Source organism: Gymnogyps californianus, chromosome 13 (assembly GCF_018139145.2).
Source record: "Gymnogyps californianus isolate 813 chromosome 13, ASM1813914v2, whole genome shotgun sequence".
NCBI lineage: Eukaryota > Metazoa > Chordata > Aves > Accipitriformes > Cathartidae > Gymnogyps > Gymnogyps californianus.
This window is the reverse complement of record NC_059483.1, coordinates 14,242,719-14,257,158: the sequence shown is the minus strand read 5'-3', so window position 1 is coordinate 14,257,158 and position 14,440 is coordinate 14,242,719. Positions and strand designations below refer to the sequence as shown.

At 46.8% G+C, this 14,440-nt stretch overlaps 1 protein-coding gene across 5 annotated transcripts in view; it reads left to right on the top strand.

The window, feature by feature from the left end:
- FLNB (filamin B) overlaps positions 1-14,440 on the top strand; it is a 74,133-nt gene that overhangs the window by 44,717 nt on the left and 14,976 nt on the right. For 2 of the 5 annotated variants that reach the window (XM_050904850.1, XM_050904852.1), the window contains exons 21-32: positions 509-1,106; positions 1,338-1,511; positions 1,907-2,069; positions 2,444-2,604; positions 3,739-3,906; positions 5,424-5,547; positions 5,822-5,978; positions 7,704-7,893; positions 9,777-10,024; positions 11,783-11,857; positions 12,583-12,685; positions 13,585-13,725. In XM_050904850.1, the coding sequence (XP_050760807.1) occupies positions 509-1,106; positions 1,338-1,511; positions 1,907-2,069; positions 2,444-2,604; positions 3,739-3,906; positions 5,424-5,547; positions 5,822-5,978; positions 7,704-7,893; positions 9,777-10,024; positions 11,783-11,857; positions 12,583-12,685; positions 13,585-13,725 (2,302 nt within the window). Of the gene's footprint in view, positions 1-508; positions 1,107-1,337; positions 1,512-1,906; positions 2,070-2,443; positions 2,605-3,738; positions 3,907-4,502; positions 4,593-5,423; positions 5,548-5,821; positions 5,979-7,703; positions 7,894-9,776; positions 10,025-11,782; positions 11,858-12,582; positions 12,686-13,584; positions 13,730-14,440 lie in introns of all 5 variants that reach the window. The other 3 variants (XM_050904853.1, XM_050904851.1, XM_050904854.1) reach the window with 3 other exon arrangements.

Genomic DNA, 14,440 nt, shown 5'->3' with positions numbered 1-14,440 from the left:
CGGAGTGCTGAGTCGTTCCTTTTGCAGGCTCTGTGACTTGTGGAAGTCATTCCTATAACACTGTATTTGAAAAAACATTGAACTAATTAAGAATACTGCAAGCATCCTGCATAGTGTGGCAGAAACAAGTACTGCTCCTAATTTAATAGAAGATGGCCTCATGAGCATCTCGACTGTATTAATTGAGATGCTTCCTTCTAAGGAAATAGATTTCAAGAAAAACGTTGTGTACAGCCATCAAATATTTTAACGTTTCTACCTTTTATATCCCATGGCTATATAAAAACAGCTATGGTGAGAGTATGAATATTCTTGCCTAGAAACCTCTTTGGAGGAGAGATACTAACTTTACAGTAAAACTGGGGGGAGTGGCAAAGGAGATATTGCTCTCTGTGTATTTTTAAGAGCTTGTTAATCAAGTCTCGCACACAAACAAGTCTAACTAGGCAGTCTGTGCTGGCAATAACATGAAAAAATGAGTTTAGCTCAACTGCATATTCTCTTCTAGGTAAAAGCTCATGGTCCAGGTCTTCGAGGGGGCCTCGTTGGAAAACCAGCCCAATTCACAATAGATACCAAAGGGGCAGGAACTGGAGGTTTGGGTTTGACAGTAGAAGGTCCATGTGAAGCTAAAATTGAATGCTCAGACAACGGCGATGGAACCTGCTCAGTCTCCTACCTGCCTACGAAGCCTGGAGAGTATTTTGTAAACATCCTCTTCGAAGAGGTTCACATTCCTGGTTCGCCATTTAAGGCAGACATAGAAATGCCGTTTGATGTCTCTAAAGTCATTGCCACTGGCCCAGGTCTGGAACGTGGTAAAGTAGGTGAGGCAGGGCTGCTGAATGTCGACTGCACAGAAGCGGGTCCCGGGGACCTGCGGGTGGACATGGTGTCGGATGCTGGTTCCAAAGCTGAGGTCCAGATTGATGATAACAAAGACGGGACCTATGTCGTAACGTACGTGCCACTCTCGGCTGGCATGTACACGATCAAGATGAGATATGGAGGAGAGCAAGTGCCTAAATTCCCAGCCCGGGTCAAAGTGGAGCCAGCTGTGGACACAAGCAGAATTAAAGTGTTTGGGCCAGGAGTGGAAGGGAAAGGTAAGAATAACTGTTGTTATCAGAGTTTGTGGGACTTGCGGTCCTTTATCCTGCACAGAGTATTCTGAGCATTAAAACCTGTAATAGCCTTGCGTGTTCCCATGGTGACCCTTGGACAGGGGTGTTTCGTTATGTTCTCAAATGAGTTGTTTATCATGCTGGTTCACAAAATGTTTTGTCGTTGGAAATACACGCGGTTCTTGAAGTGACTCTTCAAAACGTATCCTGCAGATGTCTTCCGAGAAGCTACAACTGAGTTTGCTGTGGATGCTCGACCTCTAACAAAGGCTGGTGGCGACCACATCAGGACGCAGATCACAAGCCCGTCCGGCTCCCCCGCAGACTGTCTCATCCAAGACAATGCCGATGGAACGTATTCAGTAGAGTACACGCCGTTTGAAAAGGGTAACTTCTGGGGTTTTTTTCGGGGTAGTTTTGTTTTTTTTGCTTGAGAGGGGAAAACCAAGAGCAAGCAGCTCTTCTGACACTTTCATTTGGCAAACTACTGAGGTCTGCCAGTAACTTGTTGGCGTCTTAGCAAGATTTTTGCCAGTAGAGGAGCTAATTCTGCAGGAAGTAGCTCTATTTTAACTTGAAGAACTCACTTTGATTGTAACTTGGCTTCAGAAGAACAGTGCGTAAATGGCATCTTGGTTATGAAACACTAGTGAAGTCTTGTGAAATGCAGGAGGAGGCTCTTACCCATATACTGACATTTAAGTCTCTAGCATCTTGTAGAAGTGATGTTAAGTGATGAGAATATTTAGGGAATTCGGGACGTGTTTTCCTCCTCTTAACAGGTCCGCACACAGTCAGCGTAACGTACGATGGCGTACCTGTGCCAAACAGTCCCTTCAGGGTGAACGTGACAGAGGGCTGCCATCCATCACGTGTGAAAGCACAAGGACCCGGACTCAAAGAAGCTTTCACACATCAGCCGAATGCCTTTTCGGTTGTCACCAGGTAACTGGGCCTTGATCCTTAAGGAATATCTGAGGGACAGAGGAGTGTAGCGGGCTGTGCGATGCAGGATGCTAAACCCAGTACAAATATTTATAAAAAGGTTAAGCTGTGTCCTTCTGATTACTGTGTGTGCTACCTCATCGTGTACTGAGCACTCTGCTCTGCAGAGGTGAAATTTTAGGAAAGTGCGAATGAGGTTATGCTGAACGACTTTGCTTGCCAGAGCACGCTGAAGGCTGGACATCAGAAGTCAGGTTCCTGCATTTCCAATAAGAGTAAAAATGCAGCCAGAGCATGTGAAGGCTACGAAGTTGCTGTTAGGAGCAGATAATTCTAACAATGGGTAATTCTAACTGTGCATTTCTGTCTTGCAGAGGGGCAGGAATTGGTGGCCTTGGAATAACTGTTGAAGGACCTTCAGAGTCTAAAATTAGCTGTAAAGATAACAAGGATGGGAGCTGCAGCGCCGAGTATGTTCCTTATGTTCCAGGAGACTACGATGTTAACATCACATATGGGGGAGAGCATATTCCTGGTAAGAGCTGTTGCTCAGTGGCTTTCAGAAGAGGGAAGGCATTGAGCTAAGGACTCGGTGCCTTGGCTGCACCTCACTCGTGCTGGGGGATGTTGAGGTTTTGACTTTCTGCTTTTCCTGGGAATTCAGGCAGAAACAGCGGTGGCATTTGTTCCTCACACCCGGCAGGGAAGTGTGGAGCGCTTTGTGCTGTGGTGCGGTAGTTTTGAGGAAGGGCTGCAGTCACTTCTCGTTTCTGAAACAGCCTCTGTGGGGACGTGGAGGAGCCTTCTCAAGGCTGTAGCACCTGCAGAGGGGAACAAGAGAGCGGGTACAGATGGGTGGGACAGGGAAAGGGGCACTAGCCCTTGACAAATAAATGGTATTATGCACAAGTGGTGCATAATACATTAGGTCAAGAAAATAGCCCTTTGGTATGTGGATGCCTTCAAGACTCTGTTCTGCAGTAAGATGGTCTAATGGGTGAGCTTGTCATGGGGATTATATTAAACAGTACAAGTTTTGGTCGCTGCAGAAAGCATGGTAACTGTTGCCTAAACCAGACGTTTACCTCTATGCATTTGCACTGCATGTTAAGCTGAAGTGAAGTATGTTTAAGGAATGTTCCAGGTACATCTGGCATCCAGCAGTTCACGATTAAAAGAAGGATATTTTGCTTGATACCAAGAATTAAATGCACCTAAATGCCAGACAGATTTTGCTGCAATGTTTGAGTTCTTACGTGCTGTCATACAGCGTGCGTCTAGGTATTCTTTCCTAGAAGTTGTGAGTGAACCGATTCTTTCCCGTTGGTCCCATTTTATTTGTCAACATACTGAACTTGGTAAAATATGAAGGGAACAAGTGCCTGCATTTGCACTTCTGGATTCTTTCATGCATTTTTTTTCTGAGGTGTGAGAAGCAGATGGATCACAGCTGAATTGTTGAGTAGACAGTGAAAATGTAGAAGCACTATCATTACAGTTCTGGCTTTTGCAGAAGCAGAGAAGTAGCGTGGAGGCTGTGGGGTTGTCATTCCTGCCTGAGGCTGAGGGATAGTGATAAAAAAGCCCAAGGAAAAGTAGGGAAAAAGACCTTTGGTTTCCTGTAACTGTTAACTCTGTGGTGTTTAACGCTTGCTGTGTTAACTTCCAGGCAGTCCTTTCAAGGTTCCTGTGAAGGATGTTGTGGATCCCAGCAAGGTGAAGATAGCAGGACCAGGTCTGGGAACAGCGGTTCGAGCCAAAATCCCACAGTCCTTCACTGTAGACACCAGCAAGGCAGGAGTAGCACCCCTCGAGGTGGTGGTAGCAGGACCCAGAGGTAAGAACCGAAGTACTCCATCCAGCTGTGCCCCCATCTCTGTGTTTGGGTGGGTAACATGGTCCTGGCCCTGCTTGCAAAGATGGTGATACCACTTGAATGAGCATTTCCCTCTGTTCCTGTTCATCCAGCGTGTGCACCTTGACAGCTGACCCATGTGTCATGCTGTAAAAGGAGGAGAACTGTGTCCTAGGTAGTGCTGCTTTGGGCAGTGTCTTTGATGGCTTTATCCTAATCTTCAGGGCTGGGAGAAGTGACGTGAGTAACTATCACTGGTGAACAATTGTGGCTTAGATTTAGACATCAAAAAGTAAATCCAAAATCTCACACGTGAATGGTGACTTGGGAAACCTGTGTCACTGGGTTGCAGGGGTCTCTGAAACATGATGGAACCCCTCAGTGGTCCCCAGAGAGCAGCAAGGCCCTCAAGCGATAGCATTAACCTAGGAAGCTGTGTCTTGGTGGCACAGTATCTCAGCAGCGAGTACCTTTTGGCTGCAAGTCTCACCTTGCTAGGAGGTGAGAGCTGTTTCCTTACTCGAGTGTCAGCTCATGCTGGTGTGGGTGCCCCTCAGGTAACCCTTCTTTAATTTTAGTGGATGAGACGGATTCCCAGGGATGGCGCTCCCCATTGAAAGCGATTTCGGATTTCTTTAAAGGTGATCCAAAGGGTGACACTGAGACAGGTTTGAACTCTCGCTAACTACTGGCAATTTTGGCTCTCAGAAATCCAATTGGCAACAGCAAGAATCATCTGGAGGAGGGAGTGGGAACCAACGGTGTTGCTTTTAGGCTTTGCATGGCAACTATACGTTTCTTTTGCGCTTGCTTTACTGCTAATCCTTCCTGTGTTTTAAAGCTAGCTTGCAATTGTAGACTGCTTTGTGTGTTGATCTGAACCGATACGTCACGTAATCTGTTGTAGATTTAGCTTAATGCAAATTGAAATAATTGATCCTGCTTTCTTAGGAGTTTTGCAGCTTGCAGGGCTCTCCTGCCTAGGCAGCGGGCCTGCCTTTCCAAATACCTGATTGTGAAAGAGTCAGTTGGTGAATGCCATGCACCAACTGGCTTTAGTGCTCAATTCTGTGCAGTGAATCCCAGTAACAGTATGTAATCTTGTAAATGACAGTTCAGGCAATTATAACCATTACTCGTTTTCTTTCTGAAAAGATCTTCAGTGTATTTTGAGCAATTGCTTTTGACCTGGGCTTTACAGAAAGACACATTTTTCTCCAGTATTCTCATGCTAGCTTTTGTTTACAGCGAGAAGACGGGAGCCCGGAGAGTGGTGGATAACAAATCTATCTCGAGTCAATGGCTCTTGAATACAAAATAAGGGAAACTGATCACTGGTCCATGCCCATTGCTTTCATTTAAAAAAAAAATAAATATTGAAATTTAGCTTGTTGCAAACTGTAAATAAGTAGTGCATCTTGGAGCTTTGTGCAGCAAATGGCTGGTGAGGAACTGAGTTTTAATAGTGCAGCTGAGAAAATTGTCTGTTGCTTTTTTAGGAGTTGTGGAGCCTGTTAATGTAGTAGACAACGGAGATGGCACCCACACAGTGGTGTACACCCCTACGCAGGAGGGACCCTATATGATCTCTGTCAAATACGCTGATGAAGAGATTCCTCGCAGGTAAGATGATGAAGATAAACTTAGATGAACTGAAGATTTAATGACCTGATCATGCTGTCCCAGCACATGAGCACCGTTTAAGGGCTAGTTGTGGTCCTTTGTACTTAACCAGTGCGGGCCCTTGCATGAGTTCAGGGTTTTCAGCAGTGGTTTGAGCCTGCTGCTCCTACAGCAGAGATGCTGTAGGGGACGTGTATCCACACCTCAGCGTGTACTGCAGTAACTATCAGCCATCAACTTAGGAGGAGGGGGCAATAACTGGTTTCTCTTTAAGTCCCTTCAAGGTGAAGGTGCTTCCTACGTATGATGCCAGTAAAGTGACGGCGAGCGGACCAGGTCTCAGTTCCTATGGCATACCAGCCAGCCTGCCTGTGGAGTTCGCTGTGGATGCTAAGGATGCCGGGCAGGGACTTCTGGCTGTACAGATCACTGTAAGTAACTACAAAACCAAGCAGGAGTGGAAACACGTTGTTCTAGGTGGGCGTGAGTGGCTCCTATGGGAAGCGTCCGCAGCAGTACCCTGACATACCCAGTGTCCTAGAGACTGGGCTCCTGGCTGGACCTTAAGCTCTGGTACAGGAAAGTCTTGCACTCTGCGTTTGTGAAGCTCTTGAGGCTGCTTTTATGACACTTCTGTCTTAAGGTCATCACCCACGCTATATTTGGCTCTTGGTTAACCTTACACTCTGCAGATGCCCAAAATGGGATAAATAGTTTCTTGTAAGATTATGAAAATGCTGGAATTTGAAATGGAGACAGCCTTCTAGCAGTGTAGTTCAGCAAGGCCACGAGGTAACATCCACACTGAGCATTACATGATGATAAATTAACAAACAAGTCTCCCTCAAGGTTGCCAAAAGTCATAAGCTGCTTGAAGAGATACTACAGGAATGTTTTTATTTGACTTTGTTTTTGCTTTTCCTGAAATTTCTGGTGCCTGGACTCTGTGGCCTCAGCAAAAAGGTCTCTGGTTAGTGGGCCATAAAGCACATTTCTCAGCTCTGGTATGCCTAGGTCATGGCATGGCCGGTTGTACTTGCCCTTCTGCATTCTTGCTCCCGTGCTGTCCCACAGTCTGCTCAAGTGCAGCAAAGCAGTTGCCTTTATTCTGGCATGCAAGTGTGCTCTTAAAGGATCGAAATGCTTATCAGAGCTCCCAGCCTGGCCGTGGCTTTGAAGATCAAGTTCCACAAGTCCTGCATGGTGGGAGTGCATAAGTGATCCTCCTCGCAGCATTTGTTTGCTTCTTGTTCTGATCTGTTGAACGTCAAACATTTCACAAGCCTTCCTGAAAGAAGTAAGCTCTTGGGTGCTGTACCTAAAATCTCAAGTCCTTTGCAGCTTATACTGTACCCCAGGCAGTGTTAAGTCATAAAGTACAGAATGGGGTCAACATGCGATTGCCTCTAAGCAGGCCTGGAAGACTTTCTAAAATGCTTCACGCTTTGCAGCTGATGAGTTGCACTGAAAGCTGAGGCTGGGAGTAGCTCTGTTGGAAACATTATGCACAGTGCTGATCTTGGTTGTAGATATGAAGGCTTGATGCTGAAGCTCAGGTCTGTATTGTTTATGCATCTTTTTAATTCTTGTATTCAGTGTAGTTGAAGGGACTACTTAGACCTGCTTTTGACTGTAGACCTTGTGGTGTGTCAGGAGCTGGATGCCTCATCCAGGAGGGTTGATGGCAGACTCCAGTAATACTTCCCCCTGACCTCAAATCTTTTGGGGAGCAGCTGGCCAAAGCTACCCAGTGCTTTGTCAGGACAGAGCTGCACAGTCTGGCTCCCGATCTGTGCCTCAGGGACCTGGGAGATGTTCTTCATTTCCAGCAGCAATATGACAATGAAGCCTAAAACTTCTTACCATTAATATAAGGTTCATTTAAATGGCTTGCTGCATCTTATAAACATTCTCATATCAAACAAAGGGTAGTTAATGATAGCACTGATTGTTTTACAGTGGTCTGATACCTTTTTGCTCCTAATAGTCTATTCCTGGTACTAGTCCCTGAGTGAAATATATTTAACCCTCAAAAAGTTGCAGTTCTGCACCTGTTTGAGACTATCTAAATATGGTTGTGAACAGATTTGGTGCCCTGCTAAAGGAATTCATAACTAACTTCATAGTGCCTAAATCTTCTGTTTTGCATTTCTCAGGACCAAGAGGGCAAACCCAAGAGAGTGGACATTCATGATAACAAGGATGGCACTTACACAGTCACCTATGTCCCTGACAAAACAGGCCGCTATACGATTGGTGTGAAGTACGGCGGAGATGATATCCCATCCTCTCCCTATCGGATCCGGGCATCTCCAGCTGGGGATGCCAGCAAGTGTTTGGCCACAGGTGAGTGTTGGCTCCTCTCTGTTGCTGCTGTTTGTACTTGGTGTAATGCTGCCTTCTGAGCCTGGTACAGTGGATGTAATGGGTGTAGAAGATGCTAGAGACTTGTGTAATCTGGCTGCTCTTACAAGAGGGGTTTTCCTAAAGATAAAGAAGCGTCCACCCTGCGGGTGAGCAGGAATCTTTTGCAGTCTCTAGTAAAATCTTTCAAACTGCCTGGGTTGTTATAAACAGCCAGATGCAACCGAAGTCTGATGCTTACTTTGGCCTAGATAAATCCTGCTGAGAACTGCAGTGAGGTTGATTTAAAAATAACACATCTGCACACGTTCACTGCATCATGCACCTTGCACTGCGAGTGTTGCAAGAAGCTTTTCGTTCCAAGCAAGAACAGAATTAATTCTGAGGATGTAAGTAACTGGCCACATGCTTCTGCATTAGCAAAGCCTGTTCAGGCTGGGTGTTATTAGTGGAGGTTTCTGCTGCTTTTCTGTCTGGTCAAGGTTGGCCAGGGTCTGAACAGACTTTTGGAAGGCATGGGTGGAAGGAGAGAACCTAAAGATAAGACAATACTACAACTCAGAAAAATCATTGCCTCAAAAATCAGTGCCTTGGTGTAGGGGAGGGACTCCAAATTTGTTGCTGTAGGAGCACACTTACAGCTTTGACCCTTACCCGTTCTCAGGATGGGTGGTCATCACGCAGCTTTGAGCTGGCCACCATGGCATGCTGCTGCTTCCCAGCCAGCTGGAGGCTGTGACGGGGAGCAGAAGGGACAGGAACAAGTTACAACAATGCCACTGAATGTTAAATCCCCTGATTTTTAAATAAATAAAGTAGGCAAGACCAACTTGGACAGGGAAACTTAATCTGTGGTTGTAGACCTGTGAGAGTGTCTGGGCATTGTGCTGACCTGCATCATGCGGTTAGAGCGTGCCCAGTGCCCGTCTGGCAGCTGGCTGCTTTCAAGCCTGCTTAAACAGAAATATATTCCAGGCACAATGGAAAACGCAGAGTGGCAGGTATCCCCTTTGCTTCAAAATTTGTTTAAAAGAGGCCTTGATGGCTGAATCTGATACTCTTCCAAGTAACTCAAGTTGCTAACTGTTCAAAATAACTGATGGAGATTGCTCTGATGCCAGCTTAAATTTCCCCTTTCCAAGAAGTGCCTCTGACTCTCCGCTGTAAAGCTGAAATACAATCGCTGTAGGAGTAGATGCTGGAATACCGTCAAGGTATTAAAATGGCAGGTTCGTTGCCACTTGAAAACGAGCCATTTACCTGGTAACAAGTGCTGGTCAAAAGCAGGAGTATTAAATATGTACTGCAAATACAACTTAATAGTTCTCATTTAAACACAACGTTCTTCATGCTGGATCTGATTGCTACAATTTGCTACAATTGATTTTCTTTTTTTGGGATGTGTGGCGGAACAGTGGAAAATAATTTGTGGGTAATGTATGAGAAGACATGGTCATGGCTGCTCCTGTGCCCTTTTGTAGCTGCTTACACAGGGAGGTTTATGTTAAAGCAGTGACAGCCAAGTTGCTGGCTGGGGCAGAAGATAGTGCCTTTGGCTCTGCATAAAGGAGTATGACGATAAGAGTATGGGTTAAGGCATTGCTTTCTTCAAACTTAGCTTTTTTCCGCTCTGTTCTCATCCACCCCTCTGATTGCAGAGGAGAAGGAAAGCTGGTGGCCAGCTCTTGCATGCCGCTGTGCTGACCAACACTACAAACGTCCCTTGCTGTACGTGTGCTCCCAAAACCACATCTGTGGGTCCCTGGGGCTGGCGTTTTGGTGCTGTGCTTCCCGGGCGCCTCGTGGGCAGCCTGCCTGGGAAAACTGTCCTCTGTACGCGTTCTGTAACGAAAATTGCCTTGTAGGTCCTGGAATTGCACCCACTGTGAAGACTGGTGAGGAGGTTGGTTTTGTGGTAGACGCCAAATCAGCAGGGAAGGGAAAAGTGACGTGCACCGTCCTGACGCCAGATGGGACAGAAGCTGAAGCAGATGTTGTTGAAAACGAGGATGGGACTTACGATATCTTCTATACCGCTGCCAAACCAGGAACCTATGTGATTTATGTCCGCTTTGGTGGGGTGGACATTCCCAACAGTCCTTTCACCGTCATGGTAAGCCAGCTCTGCTCTGAAAATGTCTCCCACTTGGATTCCTGCTGCCACGTTTTATTTAGTGATAGGTTAACTCTGTGTAAATGTTTAGGCATTTATTAGACTAGCAGGAGCTAATGAATCCTTGTTACTTGCAGAGCTTATTTTGAGCAGGCAATACAGTTAAGTGAAGAGGGATAGAAGCCATCAGAGGATGAAGACTTGGCTTCTCCGAAGAAATTCATTTTTCATTTCCTGACCATGTAGTTCTTTTTCTAAATGATGTAAGGGTAGTTGTAATCGGCTTCTACGACTAATTACTTCAGCCATTGTCAGATACGGTGCTCTGACTTGTCTGTCTCCCACTCTTTATAATGTTGACCCCAAAGTAAGGAACGGTCTGCTGACAGATCCCAGGGAAGCAGGCTGTTAGCTCACACTTAAAAATGATTTGCAAGTGCTAGTTAAACTGTTATAGCCAAATCCCCCTCCTTCTAATTATGTTCCTTCCAACGTGCAGTACTTCAGCATGTTTAGGTTTAAAAAGCAAACAAAACCCCAGCCTCCCTGAGGAGCAGACTAGGTGCCTCTGAGGGCTCACAGAAGCCTTTCACATGAAGAACAGCTCTCAGTGTTGGCAAAACAAATCTTGGTGTTGTAATCTCAGCCGAGGCAGCCTCCAGTGCATCTTGAAACCACACAGCTGTACTTGTGCTGAGTCTGGCCGGAGCCCACGGGTGAGTCCTCAGGGCCGGCCATGCTGGCTCTTCCTACCTGCCACCCTGGCAGATCACTACTGGTGTCTCTGAAGATTTCCATGAGAAAAACTACTCCCTTGGTTGCTGCTTAAAGCTCACCACAGGAAATGCCTCTCGAGGTCAGGGAGCCTGCTCCCAGCCAGCCAAAATTCCCACTTCCTAGCTGGCTGATACAGTACGTGTTTGACTTGGGTGTCTCAGCTGGGGACAGAGAACAGTGAAACAGCAGTATTTCTGTTTTGCATTGGTTTTCTTAGTGGAGTCTTCATAAGTTTCCAGCGGGTTAATTTGTTAGGGTGGTTTGCAGTGGTGTAAACGGGCAGGAGGAGCTGGGGTGGCTGAGCCCAGTCGAGCTGCATGTGTGGGTGTCAGCCCCAGCCACTCTTGTTGGGTTAAGTGGGGGAGATGGGAATTTGCAAGTCATCCTCTTGGCATGCCTGGTGGGAAGGGAGGCTGTGCCTGGGGAAAACACATTCGGTGTCTTGACGATGCTGTCCCAGCTATGAATCAGAAGAATAGCTTTGCAGCTATGACTGGACGTGGGTTGGGTCATTCACCCAAGTGCATGAGCCAGGAGCAGCCTTCCCACGGTGGCAGGCTCTCCTGCTTCCCAGCTCGCACACTATGCTGCACAGTGCCTGGGGACTTGCATCTTAGGTTTAAACCTTTCACTTCCCTCCCTGCACCAGTCCCATAAAAAAGCAGCTCTGAAATTCAATCTCACCAGTGTTTAGGCAGTGCTTTCCAGCTTCCCTCCTGTGCTCCCAACAATGGCACGTACCAGCTTTGTCCCTTTGCTGTGCTGCTGGTGGCTTCCCCCAGTGCTCAGTGCCTGTGGATACGGGCAGTTTCCCAGCTCCCCTGGCTGGATCCAGGTCCTTGCGATGGCGAGAGGACTGGGAGGGCTGCGCAGTGGGAGGAAGGCATTGAGAAGCTGGAAGGAGCTGTGTGTTCTGTACTGTGAAAGGTGGGAGTGCCTCCGTGTGAGAATAACACCTAACCTGCCTTTACCCCTGCCCAGGCTGTAGATGCAGATGATGCTGCCGTGCGGTCACAGGAGCCAGTGGGCGCCTCCCCCCCCGGATTCCGCCCTTGGGTACACAATTTTTACATTTTTCAGCTGTTTTTTCCCCATCTGTGTTCCATTTCAGATGACAGCCTGCTTCTTGGGACTGCTTGAATCGCTCTGGTCATTGTGTTCATTCTTTCTGTTTGATCAATTGTTCTTGGGATCCAGACCTTGTTTTTTCTTTGCTGCTTGAGGGGAGTCTCCAAATAAACGCTCATTTAAACACGAAGAGGATCATTACACCTACAGCTTCTACTTCTGCAATGTCTACTGTTGGCAAAAGCAACCTGAGCGCATTGCTTTGTTTTCCCAGTAAAATAGCACAGTGTCTTGAGTCCAGAGTCGCATTGTGAAACTTGTTTCTTTTGTCCATTTTGTGTTGCAATCACTCTGCCCCATTCAAAAATCACTTTCTCTTCCAGGCCTTAAGCAACTAAATCCTTTCAGATGGAGCCACTTTGGGTCTTGTGTGCGCTACATTTGTCTTCTATCTCTTTGTGTTCCATTTTTATCGCTTAACTTTTTTCCAGCATGTCTTCCATTTGCACCGTGTTTGATTCGCTCCCCTCTGCGGTGTGGTGGTGTTACGAAGGAGAGCTTGGCTGGACACTGCTCTGGTTGAGCCCGGTCCTGTGGCTGGCTGCGATAATCACCGCACGCTCTCTTCTGCTTGTGCTCACAGTGGAGTTGTTCAAGTGCTTGTTTGGGTCTACTATCGTTTCTGAAGTGTCCCATCCTTTTGCTTCCTTTAGGTCACGGAAGAAGCTTATGTCCCGGTTGGAGACATGAACGGCATGGGATTCAGGCCTTTTGATATGGTTATCCCTTTTGCCGTAAGGAAAGGAGAAATAACAGGTACCTGGAGTACGCGTAGCCTCTCAGGGAGGTTTTGCTTTTTGTTAGCATGTTTATCCATTTGCAGCTAACAGTCTGGGTGGTCTAGACCACAGCGTGTGGGGGAGGATTGTATCCTGCCAGCAACTTAGTTGTTTAATTTCACATCAAGTGGCACCCGCTGAGGGCGAGTAGGATACGCCCCGCTGATGGTTTGAGTTAAATGAAGGGATTCTTGGTGCTGCTGTGGTCTTCAGTGCTAGGCTGTGAGCTGCTGCGCTGTAGGACCTGTTGCTGCTTTTTCCCTTCTGGAGCAGCTGCATGCATCCTTGATAAGCTCCGTTACTTATTTTGTGCAGATGCTGCAAAACAGTCTAATCCTGCATTCCTGTCACATACCTTCTCCAAAGCAGGTGACCCCTCTTCCACAGGTCTGGCATCCGAGAGCATCACCCCAGTAAGACTGTGGTTGCGCTAAGCTCCTGCACACAGGAGCTGTGTCCCTTCCTGCCCTCTAGCTCAGGAATCCTACCCCAAGCGCTGGTCTGTCCCTGCTGAAGGGTCAATCGATCTTTCCTTTTCAAAAGAGCCCCAGGAGAGTGAGCTTCTTGTAATGAGGTAGATCAGTGCCATTCCTGAGGCTTGCTGGGGAAATTTCAGTGGCTGAAGCAAACAGCCTTGCCTGTAGAGTTTGTAAGGTCACAGGACTGTTTGCCAGATGTCTGCTGCTGCGTTGTATTCATGTAGCTTAAGTAGAAAACATGTCTGGTTAGTGTTCCCATTAGTCTCCTATTTGTGCCTGTGGGTAAGGAATTTAACAATTTAAAATGCTTGTTTAAAATGGCTAGACAATCTTCATGGGTGGGAGAGGGGAAGCAGGCAGCTTCTCCTTCTGTAACTCCTACGGTGGCTTTTTGTAGGTGAAGTACACATGCCCTCTGGAAAGACGGATACGCCTGATATTGTGGATAACAAAGACGGCACAGTAACAGTGAGATACGCTCCTACTGAGGTTGGGCTGCATGAAATGCACATAAAATATATGGGAAAGCACATCCCAGGTGAGTCTCGACAAAGCAGGCGACACAAGTCTGAGTGCAGTGTCCTGCCGATGCATCTGCTCCCTGTTAAGGTTTCTATAGCTTAGTTGTATACACTGCAGTAAGAACTGCCCAGGACGTCTTACCGTTCAGCAGCAGTTCATCTGCAAGTAGTCCAGAGAGAAACTAAAGCAAAGGAGTAAGTGCCGGCACATGTGAGCTTCCATTGTGGTTTAATAGTACCAGCCAGGCTTAAAATGGATTTTGGTTTTGGAAACTAGCTTTTGTGGCATTTTATTATGAAGAAGAAATATACAATTTTCAAACTACCAGTTTTTTCAGGTTGAAATTTACTGCTGTGGTGCTCAGCAAAACTAGTGGTTACAGTATATGTTTATCCTTAAGACTGCATTGGCATAAAATCTCCAATCTGTGGGGAGGACTAAGTGGCTAAAACACTATAGTTACTCTTTCCATCTCATTGCAATAAAATAAAACACACATGCACACTATGCTGTAATCTTTCTTTCTTCCTGGCTGCTTCTTAACAAACAGAAACCACTGCTTTTCATTCCCTTTCTCTTCTCTTCTTTGTCCTTACTTCACCAGCTCCCGCAGCTCCTCAGCCAAAGCTCTGCCTCGCCTGGAGGCTGGGGCTGCCCCGTGGTTCTCCGAGCATGCTGGCTGCCTGGGGCTGGGGCGAAATGGGGCAGATCTGTAGAAGGATGTGTAGACA